Source organism: Aegilops tauschii, chromosome 3 (genome assembly GCF_002575655.3).
Source record: "Aegilops tauschii subsp. strangulata cultivar AL8/78 chromosome 3, Aet v6.0, whole genome shotgun sequence".
Classification (NCBI taxonomy): domain Eukaryota; kingdom Viridiplantae; phylum Streptophyta; class Magnoliopsida; order Poales; family Poaceae; genus Aegilops; species Aegilops tauschii.
This window is the reverse complement of record NC_053037.3, coordinates 624,586,774-624,602,374: the sequence shown is the minus strand read 5'-3', so window position 1 is coordinate 624,602,374 and position 15,601 is coordinate 624,586,774. Positions and strand designations below refer to the sequence as shown.

The following is a 15,601-nucleotide window of genomic DNA, read 5'->3' as shown; positions in this document are numbered from 1 at the left end:
GACTTGACCCATTCCGTTAGCTTAGCACTCGATCGTCTAGTATGTTGCTATTGCTTTCTTCATGACTTATACATGTTCCTATGACTATGAGATTATGCAACTCCCGTTTACCGGAGGAACACTTTGTGTGCTACCAAACGTCACAACGTAACTGGGTGATTATAAAGGTGCTCTACAGGTGTCTCCGAAGGTACTTGTTGGGTTGGCGTATTCGAGATTAGGATTTGTCACTCCGATTGTCGGAGAGGTATCTCTGGGCCCACTCGGTAATGCACATCACTTAAGCCTTGCAAGCATTGCAACTAATGAGTTAGTTGCAGGATGATGTATTACGGAACGAGTAAAGAGACTTGCCGGTAACGAGATTGAACTAGGTATTGAGATACCGACGATCGAATCTCGGGCAAGTAACATACCGATGACAAAGGGAACAACGTATGTTGTTATGCGGTTTGACCGATAAAGATCTTCGTAGAATATGTGGGAGCCAATATGAGCATCCAGGTTCCGCTATTGGTTATTGACCGGAGACGTGTCTCGGTCATGTCTACATAGTTCTCGAACCCGTAGGGTCCGCACGCTTAAAGTTTCGATGACGGTTATATTATGAGTTTATGAGTTTTGATGTACCGAAGGTTGTTCGGAGTCCCGGATGTGACCACGGACAAGACGAGGAGTCTCGAAATGGTCGAGAGGTAAAGATGGATATATTGGAAGCCTATATTTGGATATCGGAAGTGTTCCGGGTGAAATCGGGATTTTACCGGAGTACCGGAGGGGTTACCGGAACCCCCCGGGGGTTTAATGGGCCATAGTGGGCCTTAGTGGAGAAGAGGAGGGGCGGCCAGGGCAGGCCGCGCCCCCCCTCCCCCTATAGTCCGAATTGGACAAGGAGGGGGGGCGCCCCCCTTTCCTTCTTCTCCTCTTCCTCCCCCCCACTCCTAATCCAACAAGGAAAAGGGAGGGACTCCTACTCCCGGTGGGAGTAGGACTCCTCCTGGCGCGCCCCCTCCTGGCCGGCCGCACCTCCCCCCTTGCTCCTTTATATACGGGGGCAGGGGGGCACCCTAGAGACACAACAATTGATCGTTTGATCTTTTAGCCGTGTGCGGTGCCCCCTCCACCATAGTCCACCTCGATAATACTATAGCGGTGCTTAGGCGAAGCCCTGCGTCGGTAGGACATCATCATTGTCACCACGCCGTCGTGCTGACGAAACTCTCCCTCAACACTCGGCTGGATCGGAGTTCGAGGGACGTCATCGGGCTGAACGTGTGCTGAACTCGGAGGTGCCGTGCGTTCGGTACTTGATCGTCGGATCGTGAAGACGTACGACTACATCAACCGCGTTGTGCTAACGCTTCCGCTTTCGGTCTACGAGGGTACGTGGACAACACTCTCCCCTCTCGTTGCTATGCATCACCATGATCTTACGTGTGCGTAGTATTTTTTTTGAAATTACTACGTTCCCCAACAGTGGCATCCGAGCCTGGTTTTATGCGTAGATGTCATATGCACGAGTAGAACACAAGTGAGTTGTGGGCGATATAAGTCATACTGCTTACCAGCATGTCATACTTTTGTTCGGCGGTATTGTTGGATGAAGCGGCCCGGACCGACATTACGCGTACGCTTACGCGAGACTGGTTCTACCGACGTGCTTTGCACATAGGTGGCTGGCGGGTGTCAGTTTCTCCAACTTTAGTTGAACCGAGTGTGGCTACGCCCGGTCCTTGCGAAGGTTAAAACAACACCAACTTGACAAACTATCGTTATGGTTTTGATGCGTAGGTAAGAACGGTTCTTGCTAAGCTCGTAGCAGCCACGTAAAACTTGCAACAACAAAGTAGAGGACGTCTAACTTGTTTTTGCAGGGCATGTTGTGATGTGATATGGTCAAGACATGATGCTAAATTTTATTGTATGAGATGATCATGTTTTGTAACCGAGTTATCGGCAACTGGCAGGAGCCATATGGTTGTCGCTTTATTGTATGCAATGCAATCGGCCTGTAATACTTTACTTTATCACTAAGCGGTAGCGATAGTCGTAGAAGCATAAGATTGGCGAGACGACAACGATGCTACGATGGAGATCAAGGTGTCGCGCCGGTGACGATGGTGATCATGACGGTGCTTCGGAGATGGAGATCACAAGCACAAGATGATGATGGCCATATCATATCACTTATATTGATTGCATGTGATGTTTATCTTTTATGCATCTTATCTTGCTTTGATTGACGGTAGCATTATAAGATGATCTCTCACTAAATTTCAAGATAAAAGTGTTCTCCCTGAGTATGCACCGTTGCCAAAGTTCGTCGTGCCCAGACACCACGTGATGATCGGGTGTGATAAGCTCTACGTCCATCTACAACGGGTGCAAGCCAGTTTTGCACACGCAGAATACTCAGGTTAAACTTGACGAGCCTAGCATATGCAGATATGGCCTCGGAACACTGAGAACGAAAGGTCGAGCGTGAATCATATAGTAGATATGATCAACATAGTGATGTTCACCATTGAAAGCTACTCCATTTCACGTGATGATCGGTTATGGTTTAGTTGATATGGATCACGTGATCACTTAGAGGATTAGAGGGATGTCTATCTAAGTGGGAGTTCTTAAGTAATATGATTAATTGAACTTAAATTTATCATGAACTTAGTACCTGATAGTATCTTGCTTGTCTATGTTGATTGTAGATAGATGGCCCGTGCTGTTGTTCCGTTGAATTTTAATGCGTTCCTTGAGAAAGCAAAGTTGAAAGATGATGGTAGCAATTACACAGACTGGGTCCGTAGCTTGAGGATTATCCTCATTGCTGCACAGAAGAATTACATCCTGGAAGCACCGCTAGGTGTCGAACCTGCTGCTGGAGCAACACCAGATGTTATGAACGTCTGGCAGAGCAAAGTTGATGACTACTCGATAGTTCAGTGTGCCATGCTTTACGGCTTAGAACCGGGACTTCAACGACGTCTTGAACGTCATGGAGCATATGAGATGTTCCAGGAGTTGAAGTTAATATTTCAAGCAAATGCCGGGATTGAGAGATATGAAGTCTCCAATAAGTTCTATAGCTGCAAGATGGAGGAGAATAGTTCAGTCAGTGAGCATATACTCAAAATGTCTGGGTATAACAATCACTTGATTCAACTGGGAGTTAATCTTCCGGACGATAGCGTCATTGACAGAATTCTTCAATCACTGCCACCAAGCTACAAGAGCTTCGTGATGAACTATAACATGCAAGGGATGGATAAGACGATTCCCGAGCTCTTCGCAATGCTAAAGGCTGCGGAGGTAGAAATCAAGAAGGAGCATCAAGTGTTGATGGTCAATAAGACCACCAGTTTCAAGAAAAAAGGCAAAGGAAGAAGAAGGGGAACTTCAAGAAGAACATCAAGCAAGTTGCTGCTCAAGAGAAGAAACCCAAGTCTGGACCTAAGCCTGAGACTGAGTGCTTCTACTGCAAGCAGACTGGTCACTGGAAGCGGAACTGCCCCAAGTATTTGGCGGATAAGAAGGAAGTATATGTGATATACATGTTATTGATGTGTACCTTACCAGAACTCGCAGTAGCACCTGGGTATTTGATACTGGTTCTGTTGCTAATATTTGCAACTCGAACAGGGACTACAGATTAAGCGGACACTGGCTAAGGACGAGGTGACGATGCGCGTGGGAAATGGTTCCAAAGTTGATGTGATCGCCTTCGGCACGCTACCTCTACATCTACCTTCGGGATTAGTATTAGACCTAAATAATTGTTATTTGGTGCCAGCGTTGAGCATGAACATTATATCTGGGTCTTGTTTGATGCGAGACGGTTATTCATTTAAATCAGAGAATAATGGTTGTTCTATTTATATGAGTAATATCTTTTATGGTCATGCACCCTTGAAGAGTGGTCTATTTTTGATGAATCTCGATAGTAGTGATACACATATTCATAATGTTGAAGCCAAAAGATGCAGAGTTAATAATGATAGTGCAACTTATTTGTGGCACTGTCGTTTGGGTCATATTGGTGTAAAGCGCATGAAGAAACTCCATACTGATGGACTTCTGGAATCACTTGATTATGAATCACTTGGTACTTGTGAACCATGCCTCATGGGCAAGATGACTAAAATGCCGTTATATGGAATTATGGATCGAGCAACTGATTTGTTGGAGATCATACATACTGATGTATGTGGTCCAATGAATGTTGAAGCTTGCGGCGGGTATCATTATTTTCTCACCTTCACAAATGATTTAAGCAGATATGGGTATATCTACTTAATGAAACATAAGTCTGAAACATTTGAAAAGTACAAAGAATTTTAGAGTGAAGTTGAAAATCATCGTAACAAGAAAATAAAGTTTCTACGATCTGATCGTGGAGGAGAATATTTGAGTTACGAGTTTGGTCTACATTTGAAACAATGCGGAATAATTTCGCAACTCACGCCACCCGGAACACCAAAGCGTAATGGTGTGTCCGAACGTCGTAATCGTACTTTACTAGATATGGTGCGATCTATGATGTCTCTTACTGATTTACCGCTATCGTTTTGGGGTTATGCTTTAGAGACGGCCGCATTCACGTTAAATAGGACACCATCAAAATCCGTTGAGACGACGCCTTATGAACTGTGGTTTGGCAATAAACCAAAGTTGTCGTTTCTTAAAGTTTGGGGCTGCGATGCTTATGTGAAAAAGCTTCAACCTGGTAAGCTCGAACCCAAATCGAAGAAATGTGTCTTCATAGGATACCCAAAGGAGAATGTTGGGTACACCTTCTATCACAGATCCGAAGGCAAGACATTCGTTGCTAAGAATGGATCCTTTCTAGAGAAGGAGTTTCTCTCGAAAGAAGTGAGTGGGAGGAAAGTAGAACTTGATGAGGTAACCGTACCTGCTCCCTTATTGGAAATTAGTTCATCACAGAAACCGGTTCCTGTGACGTCTATACCAATTAGTGAGGAAGTTAATGATGATGATCATGAAACTTCAGATCAAGTTGTTACTGAACCTCGTAGGTCAACCAGAGTAAGATCCGCACCAGAGTGGTACGGTAATCCTGTTCTGGAGGTTATGTTACTAGACCATGACGAATCTACGAACTATGAAGAAGCGATGGTGAGCCCAGATTCCGCAAAATGGCTTGCGGCCATGAAATCTGAGATGGGATCCATGTATGAGAACAAAGTGTGGACTTTGGTTGAGTTGCCCGATGATCGGCAAGCCATAGAGAATAAATGGATCTTCAAGAAGAAGACTGACGCTGACGGTAATGTTACTGTCTATAAAGCTCAACTTGTTGCAAAAGGTTTTCGACAAGTTCAAGGGATTGACTACGATGAGACCTTCTCACCCGTAGTGATGCTTAAGTCTGTCCGAATCATGTTAGAAATTGCCGCATTTTATGATTATGAAATTTGGCAAATGGATGTAAAAACTGCATTCATGAATGGATTTCTAGAAGAAGAGTTGTATATGATGCAACCAGAAGGTTTTGTCGATCCAAAGGGAGCTAACAAAGTGTGCAAGCTCCAGCGATCCATTTATGGACTGGTGCAAGCCTCTCGGAGTTGGAATAAACGCTTTGATAGTGTGATCAAAACATTTGGTTTTATACAGACTTTTGGAGAAGCCTGTATTTACAAGAAAGTGAGTGGGAGCTCTGTAGCATTTCTGATATTATATGTGGATGACATATTGTTGATTGAAAATGATATAGAATTTCTGGATAGCATAAAGGGATACTTGAATAAGAGTTTTTTAATGAAAGACCTCGGTGAAGCTGCTTATATATTGGGCATTAAGATCTATAGAGATAGATCAAGACGCTTAATTGGACTTTCACAAAGCACATACCTTGACAAAGTTTTGAAGAAGTTCAAAATGGATCAAGCAAAGAAAGGGTTCTTGCCTGTGTTACAAGGTGTGAAGTTGAATAAGACTCAATGCCCGACCACTGCAGAAGATAGAGAGAAGATGAAAGATGTTCCCTATGCTTCAGCCATAGGCTCTATCATGTATGCACGGCTGTGTACCAGACCTGATGTGTGCCTTGCTATAAGTTTGGCAGGGAGGTACCAAAGTAATCCAGGAGTGGATCACTGGACAGCGGTCAAGAACATCCTGAAATACCTGAAAAGGACTAAGGATACGTTTCTCGTTTATGGAGGTGACAAAGAGCTCATCGTAAATGGTTACGTTGATGCAAACTTTGACACTGATCCGGACGATTCTAAATCGCAAACCGGATACGTGTTTACATTGAACGGTGGAGCTGTCAGTTGGTGCAGTTCTAAACAAAGCGTCGTGGCGGGATCTACGTGTGAAGCGGAGTACATAGCTGCTTCGGAAGCAGCAAATGAAGGAGTCTGGATGAAGGAGTTCATATCCGATCTAGGTGTCATATCTAGTGCATCGGTCTAGGTGTCATACCTAGTGCATCGGGTCCAATGAAAATCTTTTGTGACAATACTGGTGCAATTGCCTTGGCGAAGGAATCCAGATTTCACAAGAGAACCAAGCACATCAAGAGACGCTTCAATTCCATCCGGGATTTAGTCCAGGTGGGAGAGATAGGAATTTGCAAGATAGATACGGATCTGAATGTTGCAGACCCATTGACTAAGCCTCTTCCACGAGCAAAACATGATCAGCACCAAGACTCCATGGGTGTTAGAATCATTACTGTGTAATCTAGATTATTGACTCTAGTGCAAGTGGGAGACTGAAGGAAATATGCCCTAGAGGCAATAATAAAGTTATTATTTATTTCCTTATATCATGATAAATGTTTATCATTCATGCTAGAATTGTATTAACCGGAAACATAATACTTGTGTGAATACATAGACAAACAGAGTGTCACTAGTATGCCTCTACTTGACTAGCTCGTTGATCAAAAATGGTTATGTTTCCTAGCCATAGACATGAGTTGTCATTTGATTAACGGGATCACATCATTAGGAGAACGATGTGATTGACTTGACCCATTCCGTTAGCTTAGCACTCGATCGTTTAGTATGTTGCTATTGCTTTCTTCATGACTTATACATGTTCCTGTGACTATGAGATTATGCAACTCCCGTTTACCGGAGGAACACTTTGTGTGCTACCAAACGTCACAACGTAACTGAGTGATTATAAAGGTGCTCTACAGGTGTCTCCGAAGGTACTTGTTGGGTTGGCGTATTTCGAGATTAGGATTTGTCACTCCGATTGTCGGAGAGGTATCTCTGGGCCCACTCGGTAATGCACATCACTTAAGCCTTGCAAGCATTGCAACTAATGAGATAGTTGCGGGATGATGTATTATGGAACGAGTAAAGAGACTTGCCGGTAACGAGATTGAACTAGGTATTGATACCGACGATCGAATCTCGGGCAAGTAACATACCGATGACAAAGGGAACAACGTATGTTGTTATGCGGTTTGACCGATAAAGATCTTCGTAGAATATGTGGGAGCCAATATGAGCATCCAGGTTCCGCTATTGGTTATTGACCGGAGACATGTCTCGGTCATGTCTACATAGTTCTCGAACCCGTAGGGTCCGCACGCTTAAAGTTTCGATGACGGTTATATTATGAGTTTATGAGTTTTGATGTACCGAAGGTTGTTCGGAGTCCCGGATGTGATCACGGAAAAGACGAGGAGTCTCGAAATGGTCGAGACATGAAGATTGATATATTGGAAGCCTATATTTGGATATCGGAAGTGTTCCGGGTGAAATCGGGATTTTACCGGAGTACCGGAGGGGTTACCGGAACCCCTCGGGGGTTTAATGGGCCATAGTGGGCCTTAGTGGAGAAGAGGAGGGGCGGCCAGGGCAGGCCGCGCGCCCCCTCCCCCTATAGTCCGAATTGGACAAGGGGGGGGGGGGGCGCCCCCTTTCCTTCTTCTCCTCTTCCTCTTCCCCCCACTCCTAATCCAACAAGGAAAAGGGAGGGAGTCGTACTCCCGGTGGGAGTAGGACTCCTCCTGGCGCGCCCCCTCCTGGCCGGCCGCACCTCCCCCCTTTCTCCTTTATATACGTGGGCAGGGGGGCACCCTAGAGACACAACAATTGATCGTTTGATCTTTTAGCTGTGTGCGGTGCCCCCCTCCACCATAGTCCACCTCGATAATACTGTAGCGGTGCTTAGGCGAAGCCCTGCGTCGGTAGAACATCATCATCGTCACCACGCCGTCGTGCTGACGAAACTCTCCCTCAACACTCGGCTGGATCGGAGTTCGAGGGACGTTATCGGGCTGAACGTGTGCTGAACTCGGAGGTGCCGTGCGTTCGGTACTTGATCAGTCGGATCGTGAAGACGTACGACTACATCAACCGCGTTGTGCTAACGCTCCCGCTTTCGGTCTACGAGGGTACGTGGACAACACTCTCCCCTCTCGTTGCTATGCATCACCATGATCTTGCGTGTGCGTAGGAAATTTTTTGAAATTACTACGTTCCCCAACTGCAACAATGTGCAAGGAGGAGGATGAGATATATTTTGTGGAAAATATGTTGAAGCAACGACATGCTATGATCTATTTTTGTGAAATACTTGGCAGAGAGTGAACAGAAAAAAACCATCTCCACATAAATGAATTTGTACCACTTGGATATGATAGCGAATAAGATTTGGAGGCGTCGCTACTGAGAACAAAGATGTAAAGTTGAGGGAGAAACAAGATACCTCCCTACAAGCTAAAGAGACACATGTTGAGAATGGACACAACAAAGTTGAAGATAGGGAAATGGTTATTCATAAAGATTTTTCGAGAAACTTCCGATCTATGAATCTTCAATCATGTGGCAGTACAACAAATATACGAAAAAAATATTACATCTAGATCCATAGACCACCTAGCGACGACTATAACCGCTGAAGCGAGCCGAAAACGGGCTGCCGTCATCACCCCTCTCTTGCCGGAGCCGGGCAAAACTTGTTGTAGTAGATAGTCAGGAAGTTGTCATGCTAAGACCCCATAGGACCAGCACACCAGGACAACAACCGCCGCCGATGAAGTGAATTGTAGATCGGAAGGATCCAACCTGAAGACACACGAACATAGACGAACGAAGACCAGATCCGAGCAGATCCACCAAAGGCAACCACCGACCGAATCCTACAGAATCCATTGGAGACACACCTCCACATGCTCTCCGATAATGTTAGACGCACCACCGGGACAGTGGCAGGGAGAACCTTTTACATCTCTAGGGAGCCGCCAATGTCTCGCCTTCCTGAGCATGGCACAGACCCTAACGAAATCCATTGGAGCCCTCCCGTCATCAAGGGTCGGGATCCACTGCACCTCCGTAGTCCTAAAGACACAGGAGACGAGGCAGATCGGCGGCGCCGCTGATGGGAGGAAGGAAACCTAGCCACATTTTCTCTTGGGATGAGAGACGAAGGGAGGAGAGACGCGTGCACATTCAAGTCTAAAATTCATTATTCATAAAGATTCATTGGTGCATACTAAGGAGAATAAAGAGGATATACATGATAGGGTTTGTCATATACCCAGCTTCATCCAAGTCAACATGAGCAAAAAAAAAAATGGTGCAGTTGCTCAAATTATGTTGCCTTCATACGAATAAGTAGCAAAAGGGCAAGTGCGGGGATGGGGGAAAAAAAGAAAAGTGAGCCGCAAGATCATAGCAAGGTGATTGCAAGCTCTTGGACCACTAGCGAACATCTGGATGGACATAATTCACAGTGTCCCCAAGAAAACGACATACTCCCCCCCCCCCCCCCCCCCCCTACATATTTTGTGCCATGAGGTAGAAGAAAAATGAAGTGATAATTTTCTTATGTGGGAATATAAGTCCGGCATAGGAATTTAGGTCGTCAATTTTAACTTGTGAAACATGTTTTTTTCCAATAAAGGGCACTTTTATTAACTCAAAATGTAGCATCAAGCAGATACAAATCGTGATGGGCAACACCTAGCCTCTGCAGAACTAAGATGCAGAGAGCCACACACCAACAATCTGAGAGAAAATAATAATATGGAAACAACACAACAACAACAGTAAAGTGAAATAACAATATGTAGCATCGATCAGTTTAAAATATATCATTAATATGTTTTTTGGCGGTGGATAAAAAGGGGGAATGTCTTGCTAATATTGTCGTGCCAGATCTGGTGCGAAGTGTAATACTATCGTGTCGGAACCTGTGTAAAGCGAATAATTCTTGCAAAGCGAACCTGGTGTGCAAAGTGGCGCTCATGATTTATTTCCGTCTTGTTTTGGCGAAAGGATTCCTTTTAGTCTTAGTTTGCTTTCCCCCAAAGGGAATATATATTTTTAAATCTTTTGTCGAGGTCTACAGTTTAATTAATTCGAAGCTAGAAACTTGATCTTCTCGTAATTAAGATTAATAAGTATGGGTGGTACAGCGGCATCCTTTTTATTTTCCAGCATCAGCATGCTATGGTAAGATGCATCTCCACTGATATTTTCAGTTCATCAGGTACGTCTTCGGCATTTACTAGATATTTATTGTGAGCAAAAAGTCACAACATCCTTAAATCTTTTGCTTATGACCATTTCTAGTAATATTCTCGGCGCTCTCAACTCTTAAGCAGTGTTTTTTCTGCCATGAGGAAGAAGAAAAAGAAGGTGATGATATATGCATACCACAGACGACACATGTATAGTTAATCAAGGGAGGTTTTATTTAGGGGGGCCTGTTTACAATCATGGCATGGCACCTGACTGCTGATGCAGGTCAGGTGCGTACATAAAGGCCCTCGATCAGGTTGCGGTTACATGGTATGGTAGTAGTAGATCGATATGATCGATGATGCACGCACGGCACGGTGCATGCATGATCGATGATGGATCTAGCAGCTGCAGCAGGAGCAGCCGCAGCTGGTGCCGCACTTGCACTGGGTGCAGCCGCAGCCGCCGTTCTCGGCCGCCATCTCCATCCCGCCGGAGCTCCTGCACGTACCCCATCCATACCAAGATCAACATCCAGTCATATTATTACGATCGAGTGCATGATGATGTATGGGTTCAGGAGGAAATTTTGTTAAGAGACAGAAACTTACGCCTTGTGGGTGGCGGTGGCGGAGACGAGGAGGGTGGCGCCGGCGGCCTCAACCTCGGGGTACATGTTGCAGCCGCCGCAGCCGTTGCCGCACTTGCAGGCGGTGCCGCAGCCGCAGTTTCCTCCGCAGCAAGACATCTTCGAGGTTGGGTTGGAGCTTCGGAGATGGAGAGGCTTTGAATGGCTATGAGCTTCGTGTGTGCTTCTTGCTGGCTTGAGGAATAATGGAGGGGCATGGAGGCCTATTTATAGGCAGGGGGCAGGAGGAGAAGAGATGCTGCACGCACGTATAGGCACAGGCACTTTGGCAAAGGAAATTAAAAGGATGGAGGCGAGCGGCCGAGGGACCACCGCGCTTAGGGAAGAGGAATAAGGATAGGGCCGCCTCATCACTCAATTTGATTCCCTCCGTCCATATCTCTACCTTGCTTCTTTCTGTCTGTCTTTCTTACAAGGAACTATAACCAAAATTCATCTGTGGGAATCTAGCTAGCTATTGTAATGTAATTTTATTTGTTCATGTCGTCGGAGAAAATATCGATCTCGGCCGATAACCGATGATGGCTATGCTTCAAGATTCAGGGATTATTTCAGGAATGATTTTATTTCTTGGTGAAATGTTACGAGTATTTACGTCAAAATTTGAACCAAATTCCCAAATTTTAGGAAGAAAATGTCTTTTGTACAAATTTACTAAGGGGGACAAGAGCGCATTGGAGCATCTCTAGCAGACCATCCAAAATATGTAATATGTATCTCCGTATGGTTTATCATGTAAAAACCTTCCACCTCTTACTCATTTCCATCTCCATCGCATCTTCCAATTTATGTCTTACATTTTTCTATAATATCATATAACTACCAATTCAACTATGATTTCCAAGGGAGCGGATTTGAGGCACACAAGTGCGGGGGCACCGAGTCAACCCGCGCGTGCTTTTTCCCTTGTTTCTTAGGGAAGTGGACTATGTCATCGACTTGTTTCTTACGTGGGGTTATTTTAAATATCACTGATATTTCGTGTAGGGCCTCCGGCACCCCAGTTCAGTGGTACAGACCGCATTATGCTATTATTTTCATATTCATGCAGTAACTACATACTTCCTCCGTTCCTAAATATTTGTCTTTTTAGAGATTTCAACAAATAACTACATACGAAGCAAAATGAGTGAATCTACACTCTAAAATATGTCTATATACATCCGTATGTACGGACGGAGGGAGTATTTTACAGCGAGGGAGAAGGAGCAAGAAGGAGAGATGAGATGAGAGATGCTGCACGTACGCACGCACTTTGGCAAAAGGATGTACGCAACCAACCGAGGGATCAGCATATAGGGAAGACGAATAAAGATAGGGCCGCCTCCCCCCGTCATTTGATTCCCTTGGTCTCTAGCTAGCTTCTTTCTCGATATAAGGAACTAGAGCCAATATTCATTTGGTGTTGGAATTGATTTATGTAATTACATTTTTGTGTGATAATCTGCTATTATAACTAATTCATGTTATCACAGGAGAGGAAGGATCTTGGAGATGTTTATCTGTATTTTTTTCTTTATTTGTCATACTTTTGAAAAAACTCAAAACCAATCATAATGTACATGACCAGGTATTATGTACGCTTGTAAAAATTTATGATTTTTCATGCCTTGTGCTGTCAAATAGAAGTAAATATGTGAAAGAATAGAACACCCATTCAAAAATTTAACACAGATCGCATATCAACTCACTTTTGTATATTTGCAGATGAAAGCTATGCAAAAAGGTGAGAAGGAAACTGAGTGGGTGGTGCCAATCACCCCTGTGGAAAGCTCCATCTATGGCTACACAGTTCTTGACATAATTATTCTTCTTACACAATTGGCCGCATATGATGACTCTGTGCATGTTGTGGAGACAAATATCACCAATATTTCGCATCTCGCCTTGGTGCTCCACGCCACCGTTATTTTTCATCCAGGTACATATCTGGACAAAGAATATTGAGGGATATGATGAAAACATTATTTTATTTCTCAGTGGTGCGCGGAAATTGATTTTGGAGCTTCGCCTCCATGAGGCCCTTTTTTGGAAAATTCAAAGACCAGTTTTTGAAGTTCCAAACAATCAAGAAGAAACACACATATAAAAGAATGTATATAGACATGACCGGTCGATAGAGATGTGCCTTGAGCACCATTCGCCAGCCTGCATGTATGGCTTTATTATCATGTAGCTGTTGCAGGATGATTTGCACACACATCACATCACAGAAAGTCAGAAACAATGATAGAAAAAGATTCCAACAGCGACGATTACTTACAATCATGGACAACGAGATGGGAACTAGCAAGATCTATTGTTTCATTTTTGCAGATCGCCTCATGGAGCAAAGATGATTTCTTCTCTTAGCTCGACCCCTCTGATGATTTTCTTTTCTTTTGATTCATTCTCTTATTACTCTTTTCTTCGCACTATTCACCAGATTTATCGTGGCGGAGCTTAGTTAGGGCCAAAGTGGGTATGACTCTCCGACAAATTTTTTTTTTTTTTTTAGAAAAGGAGGATGGCTCCCGGTCTCTGCATCTGGGCGATGCATACGGCCACTTTATTAATTATTTTCACAAGACCTTACAAAGTAATACCACAGTAAGACTAAAGCCGCCGTCTTAAGCAACAAACTATCGCTACATCTATTCAGTTGATGAAGGGGCGCAGAAAGCCTGGGCCTAATACCAAACAAACATCGCAGCCAAACCTAACATCTAAGACCTGAGGACCCATCCAGTACGCCTGCCGGGCATGGGTCTCGCCGGTCCGGCGTGCTCTCAGAGGCCGCCGCTGCCAACTGCCACCGCTCCATCTTTAGAACTGTACTGATGCATCAACCTTGCTCGGTCTAGCTATCGTCGACGCCACCACGGCGCCCAACGGCACCTCCTTCCTGCGCGCAAACAGCTGTGCATGTCGCGGTCGCCATTGATACACCTCAGCACCGTGCTGCCAAGTACCACCAGCCGACACAGCTTGAAGTCTTTGGAAGATCTGTCGTGCGTAGCACCTGCCGACCAGGCATGACAAAGCGTAGCACCTGTCGGTCAGGCATGACTTAACATCTCCACCGAAGCTCCGTGCAAGACGAAGCCGCTCCACCTCCTGCCTCTGACTTCTAGCACTGCTCCACAAACGATGCTCCCAAGAGAGAAACGACACCGCAATGCCGCCATCGTCCGATCTGGAACACCAGATCCTAGGGTTTCCCCCCGAGCAGCACGAGTGGGTCGACAGTAGTTACACGACGATGCCTCCATCAAGGTAACGACGTAGAACGCCGCCATCGCCTGCCAACGGCTCGGTTTTCACCAGCAACCATGTCTCCCCAACTCATAGCCGGGACTAGATGATGGATCTCGAGATCCGATCACCAAGCCTCTGGCCGGCCATCTCTGACGAAGAAGATGACCACCACCATTGGCCAGCGAGACGACGCGAGATGAAGTAGGGCGCTGCCAGCGTGCGTCCTGGCCAGCACCACAGGCGCTCGGCCCGTCCCGGACCACGCCTCATGGCCGAGGGCAACGGCAAGCGCTGCCACGACGAGGACGCAGACTGGAAGCCCAGATCCGGCCCACCCGCGCGCCGCCATGTGGCCACCACCAAGCGCCGTTAAAGGGCAGCCCCGCTGCCGTGAGGGACGCCGCCCCACGGGCAGCAGGCGCCAGCCACCGGCGGAACACCGCCGCGCGCCACCGGCCGCCGCAAGATCGCCACCGGCCGCCGCGAGATCTGCGCGAGAACGACGAGGACGCCCCGCCGCCACCTTCCCTGGGGAGCACGCGGGCTTCGCCGCTGTCCCCTCCGGCGGCGGCGAAGCGGGGGAGGGGCGGCTGGCGGCGCGGTTAGGGTTTCCCCCGTGCGCCAGAGGCGACGCGCGGGGGAACACAGGAAAGGAAAAGCCCGTTTTAACACTATTTAGGCCAAAACTGACATAAAAAACTAGGTTAACCCCTTTCATGTCTGGCCATGGCTCATCTATCACCCTCTCAAATCTTGTTGGAGGACCGGCACTGCACATGTATTAGTCGATCACGTTTCACTAGTAATAATAACTAAAAAGGGGACAACATTGAATTTGTACGAGTGGCCTATTAGCTCAGCTGGTTAGACCGTCGTGCTAATAACGCGAATGTCACAGGTTCGAGACCTGTATGGGCCAATTTTTTGTTCTTTTTTAATTTTTACACAATAGAAAATGTGAACCCCTCAAGAAAATAAACACAATAGAAAATGCGAAAACCCTTGTTAACAAGGCCCAGACCGCAGGCCGAGGGGTTCGCTCGTTCTGCTCCGGTTATCCTTCTTTTCTTTTCTTGTAACATTTTATTTTGTTTTTATTTCTTTTTTCACCGGTTTCTTTGATTTTTCTTTTCTCTTTCGCTATACTTTGTGTTTTCAATAGTTGTCTTTAGATTTTTCATTTTTGTCTTACTTCTGGTTTTCTTTTCTTTATTTCTTGGTTTTGTTCGTATTCTTTGGTTTTTGTTTCTTTGTCTGTTTTAAT

At 45.6% G+C, this 15,601-nt stretch overlaps 1 protein-coding gene and 1 non-coding gene across 2 annotated transcripts; one reads left to right on the top strand and one right to left on the bottom strand.

Moving 5' to 3' along the window:
- Positions 1–10,663: 10,663 nt before the first annotated feature.
- Positions 10,664–11,305, bottom strand: LOC109766777 (metallothionein-like protein 2C). Its single transcript, XM_020325563.4, has 2 exons — positions 11,063–11,305; positions 10,664–10,952 (listed from the first exon to the last, which is right to left on the bottom strand). The coding sequence occupies exons 1-2, from the start codon at positions 11,197–11,199 to the stop codon at positions 10,853–10,855; spliced, it is 237 nt and encodes a 78-aa protein (XP_020181152.1). The 5' UTR covers positions 11,200–11,305; the 3' UTR covers positions 10,664–10,852.
- A 3,877-nt stretch (positions 11,306–15,182) lies between these two features.
- Positions 15,183–15,256, top strand: TRNAI-AAU (transfer RNA isoleucine (anticodon AAU)). Its single transcript has one exon. It is a non-coding gene; the product is annotated as a tRNA-Ile (tRNA).
- Positions 15,257–15,601: the final 345 nt, after the last annotated feature.